Consider the following 14944-nt stretch of genomic DNA (forward strand, 5'->3'; position numbering starts at 1 on the left):
CTGGTCTGGCCAGCTGGGGTTCCTCCCTGAAACTCTCCCACGCGGCTGGGGCCTACAGGGCCTCCTGCTCCTGAACGCACAATAGTTACAGTATTATTACCCTGCCTCATTCTGTGTCTCAGGAGATAGGGGTTTTCAGAGCCTTTTGGCAAAGGAAGCAGCTGAAGTTCAGAGAGGGAGTCCCAGTTGCTCAAGGTTACACAGCAAGAGGATGGTGCAGGCAGAATTCAGTTTTCAGGTTGTCTGATGCCAGAGTTGATACTTTGCCCACTGCCTCATTCCACCATGAAAGACACTCCTTCCTTTATTATAAAACAGATATCTCAGAGCCTCAGAGAGGTGAAGACACTTTCTCAGGGTCACACAGCAAACCATAAGTGGGGCTGGGATTTCAAGGCTGAGAGGCAGGGGCCCATGCTGGATGACTTCAGAAGTAGTCATTCACTTTCTCTCTGTGAGCCTCAGCATGATCCCAAGTGACCCCACCTATATGACTGAGGCGCTAGTCATTATTGGGAATGGGGGTGCTGAACAGGGTCTGGGGAACAGGTAATATTTTTATGAACACAGCCGCTCGTTTTCCCGGCAGAGATAAATCATCTATGAGCCGGGAGAAACAAAGGAAGGTGAGAGATGTAACTTATATAATGATGTAATATAGTATATAATATAAATAATACATTATATAAATACTATAACATAACAGAATAATACACCATAACATAGCAGTCACTTATATTGGCCTGGATATGGGGACGCTGAGTCATTTTGCGGTTTGCACAATGTTCTTGTTTGTTTCTGAATTCAGACACGGTAATGCAGCGGTCTTGAGTGTCTCGCTCCCCCAGGTCACAGTGTGGCCCCGTCTGTGTTAGGGTGTAACAGAACACCATGGCCTCGCTGTGGGTGCCTGGCCAGCTCCCTGCTGTCCGGGGATGCTTTTCTTCCTTACCTGGAAGGCTGTCCAGCATCCTCACTGGTCTCCTGCATTTCTCTCTCCTTCCAGAATCTTGTCCTGCTTTACACGGAGGCCACAGTGACATTTCTTCTTTCGCCCCACCCCCTACTTCCTTTTTTAATAATGTACACTTAGTGAAATATGTAAGTATACAGCTGGATAATTCTTTTTTTTTTTTTTAAGTTTATTTATTTATTTTGAGAGAAAGAGACCACGATCAGGGGAGGGGCAGAGAGAGAGAGAGAGAGAGAGAGAGAGAGAATCCCTATCTGCATTGTCAGCCCCGCCACGGGGCTCGAACTCACGAACTGTGAGATCATGACCTCAGCCAAAATCAATAGTAGGATGCTTAACGGACTGAACCACCAAGGCACCTCTATAGCTGGATAATTCTTCACATATTTGTACACACATGTAACTATTGCCTGTGCGAAGACAGTGGGGGCTCATCACTATTGCCCCTTTGGGACAAGGTAACCCCTGTTCTAGAACCTCATGTAAATGGAGTTCACTGTATGTTTTATTTGGGTAAGTCTTCTTCTTCTTCTTCTTCTTCTTCTTCTTCTTCTTCTTCTTTTTAAGGTTTTTTTTTTTTTTTTTTTTTTTTTTTTTTTAGTATCCTCTACACCCAACATGGGGCTGGAACTCACAACCCCAAGATCAAGAGTTGCATGCTGCACCCACTGAGCCAGCCAGGTGCCCCTGCATAAGGTTTCTTGAGCTCCACATGAAGTTTTTGAGATTCATCCACGCGGCTGCAGATGCCAATAGTTGGCTTGTTCTCACTGCTGTGTAATATTCCGTGGGGTGAGTGAACCACTCATTCTTTTTCTGCTCTCTTCTTTGTGGATATTCGCATTAATTCCCAGATTTTGATCATATTAAAAAGCAAGTCTGATTGTGTCCTTCCCTGCTGCTGATTTAGACCCTCTCAAAGCTCATCCACCTTTCTCAGAATTAATTCAAATCTCTTCACTGGGCCTGTGATGTCCTGATCCGTCTAGCCCCTGCCTGGCTCTTCGGCCTCCATTTCCACCTTCCTCCTCTTTGTTTCCTGAGCTCCAGGCACACAATGGTCCAGGCTACTCCTACCCCTAGATCTTTGCACTGCCCCCCTCTGCTTTGTAATCTGCTCTGCCCCCCGGGGTCTTCGAGAGCACAACTTGAATGACATCCTCAGGGAAGCTTCACTGACCAACCAGCCCCCACTTCCAGACTCCATACCTCCTTGGAGCTACCTACACTTCTTCCTTCATTGTTCCAGTTGTATACAACAATTTGTGTGATTACTTAATATCTGTCCCCTCCCCCCCCGCCCCCCATCAGACAGTGAGCTCTGTGAGGGCAGGCACCGGTTCTGTCTTAACCTCCAACAGTAGTCCCGATCAAAGCTGGCATATGGTAAGTACTCATTAAATATAGCAAGGGCCCCGTGTTGAGTAGACCCTTTCCCCATTCTGAGCCTCCGTACTTTCCCCTCTACCCCCCAAACACACAGACTTTCTCCGGGGAGCTGCCGGGGAACCTTGACTCCCACCCTTTCCCTCCTTGGCAGCTGCTGGGTGACGCACCCAGGGGCGGGTGCTCCGCCCCACAGCGGACGCTGATTTAGCCCGGTTGGGCAAGGCCAGGGTTGCCTGGGGGGAGGTTACTCATCCCGGGCTCAGGTAAGAGGGCCCAGGTTGGGAGGCGGCACACCCAGGGGGGACGCCAAGGGAGCAGGACCTAGCCATGGACCCTGCCAGGAAAGCAGGCGCCCAGGCAGTGATCTGGACCACGGGCTGGCTGCTGCTGTTGTCGCTGCTGCTTGGAGAAGGTGGGTCGGCTGCGGGAGGGGATGGAGGAGGTCGAGTAGGGGCTCTAGGAAGGAGGTCTCTCCTACAGGGAGATCTGTGGGGACGATCTCCCATTCTGAGCAGAGGGGGCCTGTGGGAAAGATCGTCTGTCCGGGTCGAGGGGGCTGTGAGAGAGGTCCCCCAATCTGGCCAGAGGGGACTGTGGGAAGGGTCCCCCGCCCCGGTCCGAAGGAGCAGTGGGAAAGGATCCCTCACTGAGCTAACTGGACTGCGGGAAAAGTTCTCCCATCCTGAGCGGAGAACGGGGCGGGGGGGGGGGGGGGAAGATGTCCCTCCCATCCATAGCAAGGATCCCCCCATCTTGGGCAGAAGGGGCTGTGGGGAGGATGCTCCCACTGTAGGCATAGGCGGCTGGAAGGAGAGCGGCACCAGATTTGTGGCGAGATTTTTACTCCTGTCCCGGAAAATGGTGGGCAATAGCATTGTCACGTCCCGGGGACAGAGGGCGTGGGAAAGACTATTTCTCCTTTCGGGGACGAGGCTTCAGTAGGAATCGCTTAGTTCTGCTCGGCCCTGCGCCCCCAGGAGCGCGGGCCCTGGAGTGCTACAGCTGCGTGCAGAAAGCAGATGACGGATGCTCTCCGCAGAAGACCAAGACCGTGAAGTGCGCGCCGGGCGTGGACGTCTGCACCGAGGCCGTGGGGGCGGTGGAGACCAGTGAGTGGGGCCCTCGGGTCCATTCGTACCCCTTCGAAGCTCCTCCAGCCAGGCCCCGCCTCCTTTTGCCCCGCCCCTTCTTTTGAATTTGTCCGCACCCATTCAACGCCCTCCAGGACTCCCTTTCATCCTGGCTGGGGCCCTTTAACACCACTACCGTTAGGGCTTAGATGGGTGAGGGGCTGCCGAGTAACTGGCTGGGGTGAACTGGGAGATCCGGGATCGGGGACTTGGTCCCCTTCGAGGGCACACCCTATCCATTTCTGCTCCACCCCTGAGACCTCCCTACCCACTCTGTCCCTGCCAGAATCCTCTATCCAGGTAGGTCCGCGGTGATGCAGACCTTTCTAGGGCTCTCCTCCTAGGTTCCCTAGACTGAGGCTCCGCCCCGCTGGCCCACCCCCGGGGAAAGCCCGCCCTTCTCTGAGGCTACAGTTCCCGGAGACCCCACCTCGGTCTGACCCGGTGCCCTTTCTGTCAGTCTCTCAGTTACTTCATAGGATGCTTTCTGCCGTTCCGCCCCTCTGCCGCCGAGCCCCGTCCTAGCTCCACTCTTGGCCCTCCTCCTCGATTTTGTCCAGAGTCTGTCAGCCTGTCTGTTCCCTCGGACTCAGCTCTTTGAGGTTCTGCCCCTCCGTCTGTCGTCCTTCCCCCGGCGATCGGCTTTCTGAGGCCCCTGCCCTTCGACTCTGGCCTGGCTACCGTCTGGCCGTGGCGGGGGGAGGGGGGAGGAGGAGGAGTCCACTCGAGGCCCCGCCCCCCCGCCTCCGCTCACCCCGCCCCTTCCTCTCCGCAGTCCACGGGCAGTTCTCGGTGGCAGTGCGGGGCTGCGGGTCCGGACTCCCGGGCAAGAATGACCGCGGACTGGATCTTCACGGGCTTCTGGCCTTTATGCAGCTACAGCAATGCGCCCAGGACCGCTGCAACGCCAAACTCAACCTCACGTCGCGAGCGCTCAACCCCGCAGGTCGGTGGAGGCGGGCCCTAGGCCCGAGGGCGGAGCCACACCGCGGCTGAGCCACTGGGGGGATCCCCAGCTGGAGGCGGGAGAACTCCGCACGGGCGGGGGCGGGGCCACGCGGCGGCGGGCGGGGCCTCGTCGCTGTAGGCAACGTAGCGGGGACGCTAAGCGCGGGGCCCGGCGCTGGGGCCCGGCTAGAGGCTGAGCTCGGTGTACTAGGCTGGAGGGACTTTGGGCGAAGCCGTGCTGCCTGAACCTTCTCGACCCCTTCCTTCCGTCGCGCTCCCCTCGCAGGCAATGAGAGTGCGTACCCGTCCAACGGTGCCGAGTGTTACAGCTGCGTGGGGCTGAGCCACAAGGCGTGCCGGGGCACGGCTCCACCTGTCGTGAGCTGCTACAACGCCAGTGAGCGCGTCTACAAGGGCTGTTTCGACGGTAACGTCACTCTGACGGCAGGTGAGCGAGCCAGGAGGAGGGGGCCTACAGTTGTAGTGCCCTCTCTGGCCTCGTGGGCGGTGGGTAGTCCCTTTACCCAGAGGGACCCATCTCCAGCGCATTCTGGAAAATTGTAGGCCAAAGTTCTCGTCTCACCCTAGAGCGTCGTGAGAAATGCAGGCCTATCCCCAACGTAGCGTGGGGGCTACGGTTGCTTTTGTCCTAGAGGTTTTTTTGGGAAATACATTTCCATAGAGGTCTGCCTGGTGCAGAGTGGGACGACGTGCTTTGGGAAATGGAAGCCTCCAAGCTTCTAGAATCCAGGGAGTCTAGTTGTGACTCCTCAAAACTCAAGGGGTCAGGGTCCCCACCCAGCCACCTAGGAGAGAGGCCACCTCCTGGCCTCTGTCTCAGGGAACCCTGGGAGACGTCCTTCAAACGCCTCTTCTGCCAGGTGTATTATGGGAGATGTAGTTCTGATTCTTAACACTAAATGTTGGCAGGTGCAGGAGAGAGGGAGATGGGAAATACGATGAGAGGGATGTTTGTTTCACTGTTTGGTCTCATGAGAGGTGTATCTCTGTCCAAACTTTCCAGACTTTCTTCCAAGGCATTGTGGGACTTGTAGTTCGTCCTACACACCTTTCCTCTCCAAAATGGGAAACGTGGTCCACCAAGTGCCAAAGACAGTGGGACAGTGTTTCTCAAAGGGGCGCTTTTTGGATTAATGGATGTAGAGCCCCCCGTCCCCTGTTTTGGGGGTTCTTGCCCTGGTCTTGCCTTTAAGTTTCCTTCTGGCTCTGCAACCCTCCAACCACCGACCTCCCTGTGTCTCCCTCCTGCAGCAAATGTGACTGTATCCTTGCCTGTGCGGGGTTGTGTCCAGGACGAGTTCTGCACGCGGGATGCGGTGACAGGCCCAGGGTTCACACTCAGTGGCTCCTGCTGCCAGGGGTCCCGCTGTAACTCGGACCTCCACAACAAGACCTTTTTCTCCCCTCGGATCCCACCCCTTGTCCTGCTGCCCCCTCCTAAGCCCACCACTCAGGCCCCAACCACCTCTGTCACAACCTCTACTCCAGCCCCAACCACTCTTGTCTCTGCCACTAAACCCACCACGGCCAGCCAGACTTCCCCACGGGAAGTACATCCTGAGACCTCTCAGAAAGAGGAATCTGGCTTGGCTGGAGGTGCCGCTGGCCACCAGGACCGCAGGAATATGGGACAGCACCCTACAGGAGGGGGGGCCCATAATAAAGGCTCTTCAACTTCCTCGGCTGGGTTGGCAGCTCTAGTGTTGGCCTTGGCTGCTGGCACCCTACCATGAATTTTGCCATCTAGAAACTTCCGTCTTGCCTTATTCCCCAGCCCTGGGTACCCTCTCTTCCCATGACTTCCCTTTCTCCTCACTGGACTGGGCTGGCCCAGCCCCTCTTCTTCCAATCTCCCCCCCCCCCCCCACTATCCCCAGCTTCTGCTGCACTGGTTTGCGGCTTTGGGAAATAAATTTACCGTTGTATATATATCCTGCCAGGGTGTTGTAGCTTCTGGAAGGCAACAGGTGTATCTCCCTCTTCTTTGTCTCTCCCTGGTCTCCTCATGGTGTCTCTGGGCAGAGAAAAGTCAGGGCTGTCACAGGGAAGATGGGAGAAACACTGATAAGCTTTCTATTCACCTTCTTATAGCCAGTCCGGAATTTGGGGTGGGGGAGGTGCGGAGCAGGATAGTGGTTCCCTCCTCTGCTGGCTGGTGTCCCTGCTCCCCGTCCCCTCTCTGTGGGAATCGGTTCAGCATCTGACTTCCTTATTAGACTGTGAGCTCCTCAAGGGCAGGGACCGCGCCTCAGGCCTCCATGTGGTCAGTTTCTGGCACATGAAGGTCTCAATAAAAGTGTAATTCCTTTGTATAAGCGTTTCGAAGGACTCATTTCTTACACTGACCTCTTAGTGTCGCCTCTTAGCCGAGCTAGGGCGGGAGTGTCAAGACCGTTCGCAGAGAAGCTGAGACCTGGAGCCACAGCCCAGGGGGGAGGTTGGGGTCGGAACTCCTGTGCTCTCCTGGGGTTTCGCCAGCTTGTGGGCGATCCCACCACTGGTGAAGGGGATGCCAGGTGAAAGCGTTAGGCAGTGGCGAGGGTGCCTGGGGCTTTTAGCAAGGTTTGGGCTCAGAGGGGAACTCTGCTTAATGGGTTGTCCCCCACTGCCAGGCCCCACCCACCTTGTCATCTGTTTGGTTTCCCAAGGATTGTGTGGTGGGCTTAGCCACCGCCTCGCACCTGTCCAGAGGTCTCACGGGTGCCGCTGTCAGTCTGTGTTCGTCTAAGCTCCACCTCCGTCTCCACCAATCAGGTGAAGGTGTAGGGGCCCCAGGGAGGAAAAGCCTGGCTTCAGCCTGAGGCCCCGGCAGGCTGTGCAACTGCTTGATGGAAGGGGGACCAGATGTGGGCAGGAGCGAGATAGTAACAGTGATATTTCCGACATCACTATTAATGGGGAGTAGTAGTATGACAAAACGATAGTAAATAATGATTACAGGGACAAAATAGAAAATTAATAAGAGCACGAGCAACAGCAATAATAACTAGTTATGGAATGTTAATCATTTGCTTTTTTAAAAGATTTTTAACGATTGTTTTATTTATTTTTGAGAGACAGAGCATGAGCGGGGGAGGGACAGGGAGAGAGGGAGACCCAGAATCCGAAGCAGGCTCCAGGCTCCGAGCTGACCGCACAGAGCCCGATGCGGGGCTCGAACCCATAAACCGTGAGATCATGACCCGACCTGAGCCGAAGTCGGACGCTTAACCGATGGAGCCACCCAGGCGCCCCAATTTTTAAAAAAGTCTTACCACGTGCCAGGCCTGTACCAAGGATGTTTGCGTCCACAGTCTTATTTTCCATTTACATTCTCAGAAGGGATGGCTGGGGAGACCAAAGCTCACAATTGGTAAAGTGATTTAGCACCACAGCAGACCATCCATGTATCCGGTACTGTGTTCAGTGCTGTACTTGCATTAACACACTTAATTTGTACAACCATTCTGTGAGGTAAGTATTAATCATCTGCATTTTACAAGATGAACAGATGAGACCCAGAGAGGTTGAGACACTTGCCCCAGGTCACCCAGCCTAAAGTCACTGGAATCCAGATTTGAACCCAAGAGGCGTGGTTTGGCCTTACTGAGCGTGACCAAGATAGCTGTGACTTTTCCCTCAGCTTGACTAAACTTTAGATAGTCTTTTCTCTGTTTTTATTTTATTGAAAAGTTTTTTTTTTTTTAATGTTTATTATTTTTGAGACAGAGAGAGACAGAGCATGAATGGGGGAGGGTCAGAGAGAGGAAGACACAGAATCTGAAGCAGCCTCCAGGCTCCGAGCTGTCAGCACAGAGCCTGACACTGGGCTCGAACTCACGGACTGTGAGATCATGACCTGAGCCAAAGTTGGATGCTCGACCAACTGAGCCACCCAGGCACCCCTACTTCTCTCTGTTTTTAAACCGCTGACCTCCCTCTCACCCAGGCCCTTCCCGAATCCAGATGGCCTAACCACAGGGGTCCCAGACCTCGCTTTTCTTAGAGCATTGACTTTAGAAAACTTGTCATTATAAATTCTTGCTCCGTCCCTTTGAGAGATATGTAAATATCTTTAAAAGCCGCTTGCCAGTTTTACAATCCAGGAAATGTCGGTCTCAGGGGACCTGGGAACCATCTCTTTGGAATGTAAACATCTAAGGAGATTGCCCCCCTATCTCCCAGTTTCCCTAAGGGGGTGAGAGCCTAACTTCTGTGGGCACCTTTTTCCCAGTTGTAAAACTACCTCCTGTCACAGAGACACAAGCACATTTCCTTTTCCTTTGGGGAAAGCCAGTTAGCAAACGCAGGTGATCTAAGATCTCCCCTTAACTCCGGCTCTTAAAAACCCACCTTCTCTTTGTTTCAGTTGAGTTCAGACTGAGCGCTGGCTTCTTTTCCCTCCTGCAGTATCCTCCCCCCTCCCCCCCTTTCTCTTTCTCTCTCTCTCTCCCTCTCTCCCTCTGCCCCTCTCCTCAGCTCAAGTGCTCTCTCTGTCTAAAAATTAAAAAAAGAAAAGGAAAGAAACCCCGGAAGCACCACTTTAACCAAATGATCAGAGTTAACATCACTAATAATGGGACGGACACACAGCTTGGACCTCCTGATACGATACCCGAGAAAGGACAGGCCTCACTTTTGTGCTATTGGGCAAAACGTGCCCAGCCTGAATCTAACCGTGGGGAGGCATCAGACGAGCCCAAACGGAGGAACATTTGACAAAGTGGCTGACCTCTGCTCCTCAAAAATATCCCTGGCAGGAAACAAAGAATGACAGAGGCTCTGTTGTACATGCAAGGGGGATAAAGAGGCCTGACAACAGAGTGCGTGTATGAGTCAGGATTTTCTTTTGCTACAAGAGACATTATTTAAGCAATTGAAAAGAATCTCAAGGAAGTCCACAAATTAGATCATTTATGTTCCGTGTTAATTGCCTGATTTAGATAGATACACTATGCGGGGCGCCAGGGTGGCTCAGTCGGTTAAGCGGCCGACTTCGGCTCAGGTCACGATCTCGCGGTCCGTGAGTTCGAGCCCCGCGTCGGGCTCTGTGCTGACAGCTCGGAGCCTGGAGCCTGTTTCAGATTCTGTGTCTCCCTCTCTCTGACCCTCCCCCATTCGTGCTCTTTCTCTCTCTGTCTCAAAAATAAATAAACGTTAAAAAAAACTAGATAGATACACTATGCTTATGTAGGAGGAATGTCCTTGTTTTTAGGAAATCCACATCAACCTGTATTTAGAGGTCAAGGGGCAACATGTCTACCACTTACTGTCAGGCTGTTCAGGAAAAAAAATATTTATACAGAGATAGTGAAAGTGATAATATAAATGTGGTAAAATGCTAACTCAGGGTAATGTGGTTGAAGGGTAGGTGGAAATTCTTTGTTGCATTGTTATAGTTTTTCCTGTAAGTCTGAAATTATGTCAAACACCTAAAAAAATTAAGAGGGAACCATAGTACCCCACTAAAGCAAATAATAATAATGTACCTGCCTCAGAGAGTTGTGAGGATTAAAATAAGTTCATATATATAAACGGCTAGGACAGTACCTGGCATCTAGAAGGTGCTGGATCCGTGTTATTATTTCTTTAAACAAATTTTTTTTAACGTTTATTTACTTTTGAGAGACAGAGAGAGACAGCAGGAGCAGGGGAGGGTCAGAGAGAGAGGGAGACACAGAATCCGAAACAGGCTCCAGGCTCTGAGCTGTCAGCACAGAGCCTGACGCGGGGCTCGAACCCACAAACTACGAGATCACGACCTGAGCCGAAGTCAGACGCTTAACCAACTGAGCCACCCAGGCACCCCTATTATTTATTTTATCTTTATGTCTCTGGAACATTACAGAAAGTAGATGTTTGCCAGGTAAATGCTTGCTCCTTAAGGCATCCATTGTTTCTATGTGCCGGGCACTGAGGTAAGCATTTTATAGGCACCATTGAATGCCCTGCGTGGTCTTGTAGAATAGAGCTAGCATTGGTTTTCCAACTTTTATTATAAAAAAAAAAATCTCACCCAGACCAGTTGGAAAGATCATGCAATGCACATTCCTTTGCGCTTCACTTAGATTCAGTAACTTTTTTTTTTTTAATTTTTATTTTAATGTTTATTTATTTTTGAGACAGAGAGAGACAGAGCATGAATGGGGGAGGGGCAGAGAGAGAGAGGGAGACACAGAATCGGAAGCAGGCTCCAGGCTCTGAGCCATCAGCCCAGAGCCTGACGCGGGGCTCGAACTCACGAACCGTGAGATCGTGACCTGAGCTGACGTCGGACGCTCAACCGACTGAGCCACCCAGGCGCCCCTAGATTCAGTAACTTCTAACATTTTTTTCAGGCCCACTTAATGATGCTGCATTTTACAGATGCAAACACTGAGGTGCAAACAAGATTAAGTCACTTCCTGAAGGTTTTCCTGAGCTGGGATTTGGACCCAGGGGAATCTGACCCCAGAGGGTGCCCCCCAGATATGTTCGACATTGCGGGACACAAATGGGGAGGCCCTGCCCTAACCTTCTACAGCTCCCTGTTTAGCACAGCACCATTCAGTATGGTGGCCACTAGCCACGGGCAGTGTATGCTTTTAAGTCTAAATTCATTAAAGTTAAATACAATTTAAAATTCAGTTCCTCAGGGCGCCTGGGTGGCTCAGCCAGTTGAGTGTCTGACTCTTGATTTTGGCTCAGGTCATGATCATAGGGTCGTGAGGTCAAGTCCCGCTTCAGGTTCCACACTGAACCTGGAATGTGCTTGAGATTCTTTCTCTCTCTCCCTCTGCCCCTGTCCCCGACTCTCACGTGCACTCTCTCTTTCAAATAAAATAAAATAAAATAATAATTAGGGGCGCCTGGGTGGCTCAGTCAGTTAAGCATCCGACTTCAGCTCAGGTCATGATCTCGTGGATTGTGAGTTCGAGCCCCGCCGTATGGATGGCACAGATATCAAAATTCTCATTATTAGCACACTGGACTCCAGTGGAAAAGACCTGTGATTTCAACCCACGTGACAGTGGGCAGTGAGCATCGGTTAGAGAATATGGCAGCACCAGACTGGGGGGAAACCTAACCAGCTGGACATTTCCTCCCCTCACTCTTCACTCTATTTTTAAACCTTCCATCTGCCCTCATATGCCTGTTACTCTTTCCTAGTTTCCACCCTACCTCTGACCTATCATTAGCATGAATTCAGTCATTAGCACGCTGTAATCCTTTCTTTTTTAAATGTGTATTTATTTTTGAGAGAGAGAGAGAGAGCAGGGGAGGAGCAGAGAGAGAGGGAGACACAGAATCCGAAGCAGGCTCCAGGCTCTGAGCCGTCAGCACAGAGCCTGATATGGGGCTCGAACTCACAGACTGCGAGGTCATGACCTGAGCCGAAGTTGGACGCTTAACCGCCTGAGCCCCCTCCCCAGGGGGCCCCAAGTGTGTTCTGTGCCAATGGTCTTGACTGAACTTTCCCAGCCTTCCCGTGGGCTGAGTCAGAATTGCTTTTGTGGCGGAATCCGTGTCTCTCCTGGGCTTGCTTTAGATTAGGTAAATCTATTCATGGGAAGAAGCAGGATGTGGAGTTTGAGGTGGGACCGATCCAAGCTCATATTCTCTGTTTATTACCTGTGTGAATTTGGGCAGTGACTTCACTTCTGTGAGCCACCTGTCATATCTGTAAAACGGCCGTGATCACGCGTGCTTCCTAGGGGTAGCGTGAGAATGATGATTAGGTCTGTAAACAGCCCTGGCTGGAGAGAGCGATTAGTTATCGGTCGCTGCTGAAACTCTGTTTCTGTTTTCTCCACTTGGAGTTCTTCAAGGAAATAGGTACCTTGTGTGACACAGAATGCCAAATGCCAGAGCAAGATCCGGGGTTTCAGTGCAATGGATTAGAAATCTCCCAGGAGTGGGGGCGGGGGGGGGGGGGCGCCTGAGTGGCTCAGTCGGTCGAGCGTCCGACTTCGGCTCAGGTCATGATCTCATGGTGTCATGGGTCCGAGCCCCGAATCGGGTCTCTGCTGTCAGCGTGGAGCCCGCTTCAGATCCTCTGTCCCCCTCTCTCTCTGCCCCTCCCCCCCCCAAAATAAAGAAACATTAAAAAAAAAAAAGAAAAGAAATCTACAAAGTGAGCGTTCATAGGTACCATCAGGTGTCATGACCATGGTTTGAAACCCACTGGGGGTTTGTGAGCCAGTGGGCATTGTCCCCTGACTTAACTCGTTTATGTGACAAATCTGACAGTGTTACCCCAGTGCAAACACGATGGAATGTGGTTGTTAACCCCCCAGCCTGATAGAATGTCCTCTTGCATTTGTCATGTCATCAAATTTGTCATTTAATTAATCTGGAATGCTCCATCCCCCTGCCCCCCTTTAGAAAGAATAATTGTTGAGCCCTTGAAAAGTAATCTCTAAAAAAAAAAAAGAAAAGAAAAAGAAAAGTAATCTCTAGATTCCACCCTAATAGAACTTCCTGTGGTGACAGAGATGTCCTGGAGTCTGTGATGTGCAGCCCAGTGGCTGTGAGTGCATGTTGAAAAGCAGTGAGAGGCGCCTGGCTGGCTCAGTCAGTGGAGTGTGCAACTCTTGACCTCGGGGTGGTGAGTTTGAGCCCCACGTTAAGTGTAGAGATTACTTAAAAAAAACAAAACAAAACGTGTTTTTATTTGAGAGAGAGAGAGCAGGAGTGGAGAAGAGTGGCAGAGGGAGAGAGAATCCCAAGCAGGCTCCATGCCCAGCGGGGAGCTCAACGCGGGGCTCCATCCCGTGACCCCGGGAGTATGCCCTGAGCCCAAATCAAGAATGGGTTGCTTAACCGATTGAGTCACCTAGGTGCCCTGGGTATAGAGATTACTTTATTTTAATTTTTTTTGGTGTTTATTTATTTTTGAGAGAGACAGAGACACAATGCGAGTGGGTTGGGGCAGAGAGAGAGGGAGACACAGAATCCGAAGTGGACTCCAGGCTCTGAGTTGTCAGCACAGAGCCTGACGCGGGGCTCGAACTCACGAGCTGCGCGATCATGACCTGAGCAGAAGTCGGACGCTCAACCGACTGAGTCACCCAGGCGCCCCGTATAGAGATTACTTTAAAAAATAAAATAAAATCTTTAAAAAGAAAAGCGGGGCGCCTGGGTGGCTCAGTCAGTTAAGTGTCCAACTTTGACTCAGGTCCTGATCTCACCGTTCATGAGTTTGAGCTCTGTGCTGACAGCTCGGTACCTGGGGCCTGCTTCCAATTCTGTGTCTCCCTCCCTGCCCCTCTCCTGTTCATGCTCTGTCTCTCTCAAAAATAAATAAACATTTTTTAAAAAAAATTGTAAAAAAAGAAAGAAAAGCAGTGAGTGTGAGACACCAAAGTTTTAATTTTATTTTTTTTATTTAAAAAAAAATTTTTTTTTTTTAACGTTTATTTATTTTTGAGACAGAGAGAGACAGAGCATGAACGGGGGAGGGTCAGAGAGAGGGAGACACAGAATCTGAAATAGGCTCCAGGCTCCGAGCTGTCAGCACAGAGCCCGACGCGGGGCTTGAACTCACAGACCGCAAGATCATGACCCGAGCCGAAGTCGGCCGCCCAACCGACTGAGCCACCCAGGCGCCCCCAAAGTTTTAATTTTAATTAATTAGAATTACATAGCCACATATGGCTAGTGGCTACTGTATTGGATGGCAAAGCTCTAGACTGACCTCCTGAGTATTGGTGAAACTTCTCATAATTGGGTTCGATGAACAAATAGAGGTTCCTGAGCTGGGATTTAACATGGACATCCTGTCTCCCTGACTCTGCCAGACTGTTCCTGGGGACTAGTCTATGCTTTTCAAAATCAGCATGGCTGTGGGCTGGCCATTTAGTTGCTCTGAAACTCAGTTACACAGTCTGTCAAGTGGGGGATGACGTCCCTTCTGCAGGGTATTGTGAAGTCAGGCTAAAATTCTAAGCCAACCCCACCTTTTCCTAGTAATGTGAGCTTGGGCAAGTTACTTAACCTTTCGGCAGCCTTAGTTTCACTACGTTGGGAATAAGACTGTCCTGAGGAGTAAGCAGTAGCTACAAAGTACTTACAACAGTGCCCGGGGGCCTGAAGCAACCTATATACGTGTATGTCCTTATTAGAATGTCCTTGCAAAAAGTCTGGACAAAAATTGTAGGTCATGAAGTCAACTTAGTCTCCACCAATATTTTGGGGGTTTGTTTCCTCACTGGTTTCTCTTGGAATTATTTTCGTGTGTTATGTTAATAATTTATAAAAAACAACAACAACAACAACAACCCATATTTGATATTATCTTTCGAAGCAAGGATATGTTTCATTTTGTGACATTTTTATTTCAGTGTTGCAAATGTGTTCCACAGTAGTCTTGATGTCGGATCTATTTCTGACTCCCAGTGTGCTCAAACAAGTTTTAAAAGCACTGCTGTAATATTTTTTTTCAGTGGCAAGATCTCAAAATTACAGAAAAGTTGCAATTGTGCGGTACAAAGAAATGATCTTTCCTAAACTGTCCAAGAGGGAG

At 50.9% G+C, this 14944-nt stretch overlaps 1 protein-coding gene across 1 annotated transcript; it reads left to right on the forward strand.

Annotated features, from left to right (window-relative positions):
* Window positions 1-1613: 1613 nt before the first annotated feature.
* On the forward strand, window positions 1614-6771 carry LYPD3 (LY6/PLAUR domain containing 3). The gene is made up of 6 exons (XM_042968642.1): window positions 1614-1765; window positions 2285-2774; window positions 3340-3471; window positions 4268-4438; window positions 4727-4888; window positions 5713-6771. Exons 2-6 carry the CDS (start codon window positions 2690-2692, stop codon window positions 6192-6194), a joined length of 1032 nt encoding a protein of 343 aa, XP_042824576.1. The 5' UTR covers window positions 1614-1765; window positions 2285-2689; the 3' UTR covers window positions 6195-6771.
* Window positions 6772-14944: the final 8173 nt, after the last annotated feature.

Source organism: Panthera tigris, chromosome E2 (genome assembly GCF_018350195.1).
Source record: "Panthera tigris isolate Pti1 chromosome E2, P.tigris_Pti1_mat1.1, whole genome shotgun sequence".
Taxonomy (NCBI): domain Eukaryota; kingdom Metazoa; phylum Chordata; class Mammalia; order Carnivora; family Felidae; genus Panthera; species Panthera tigris.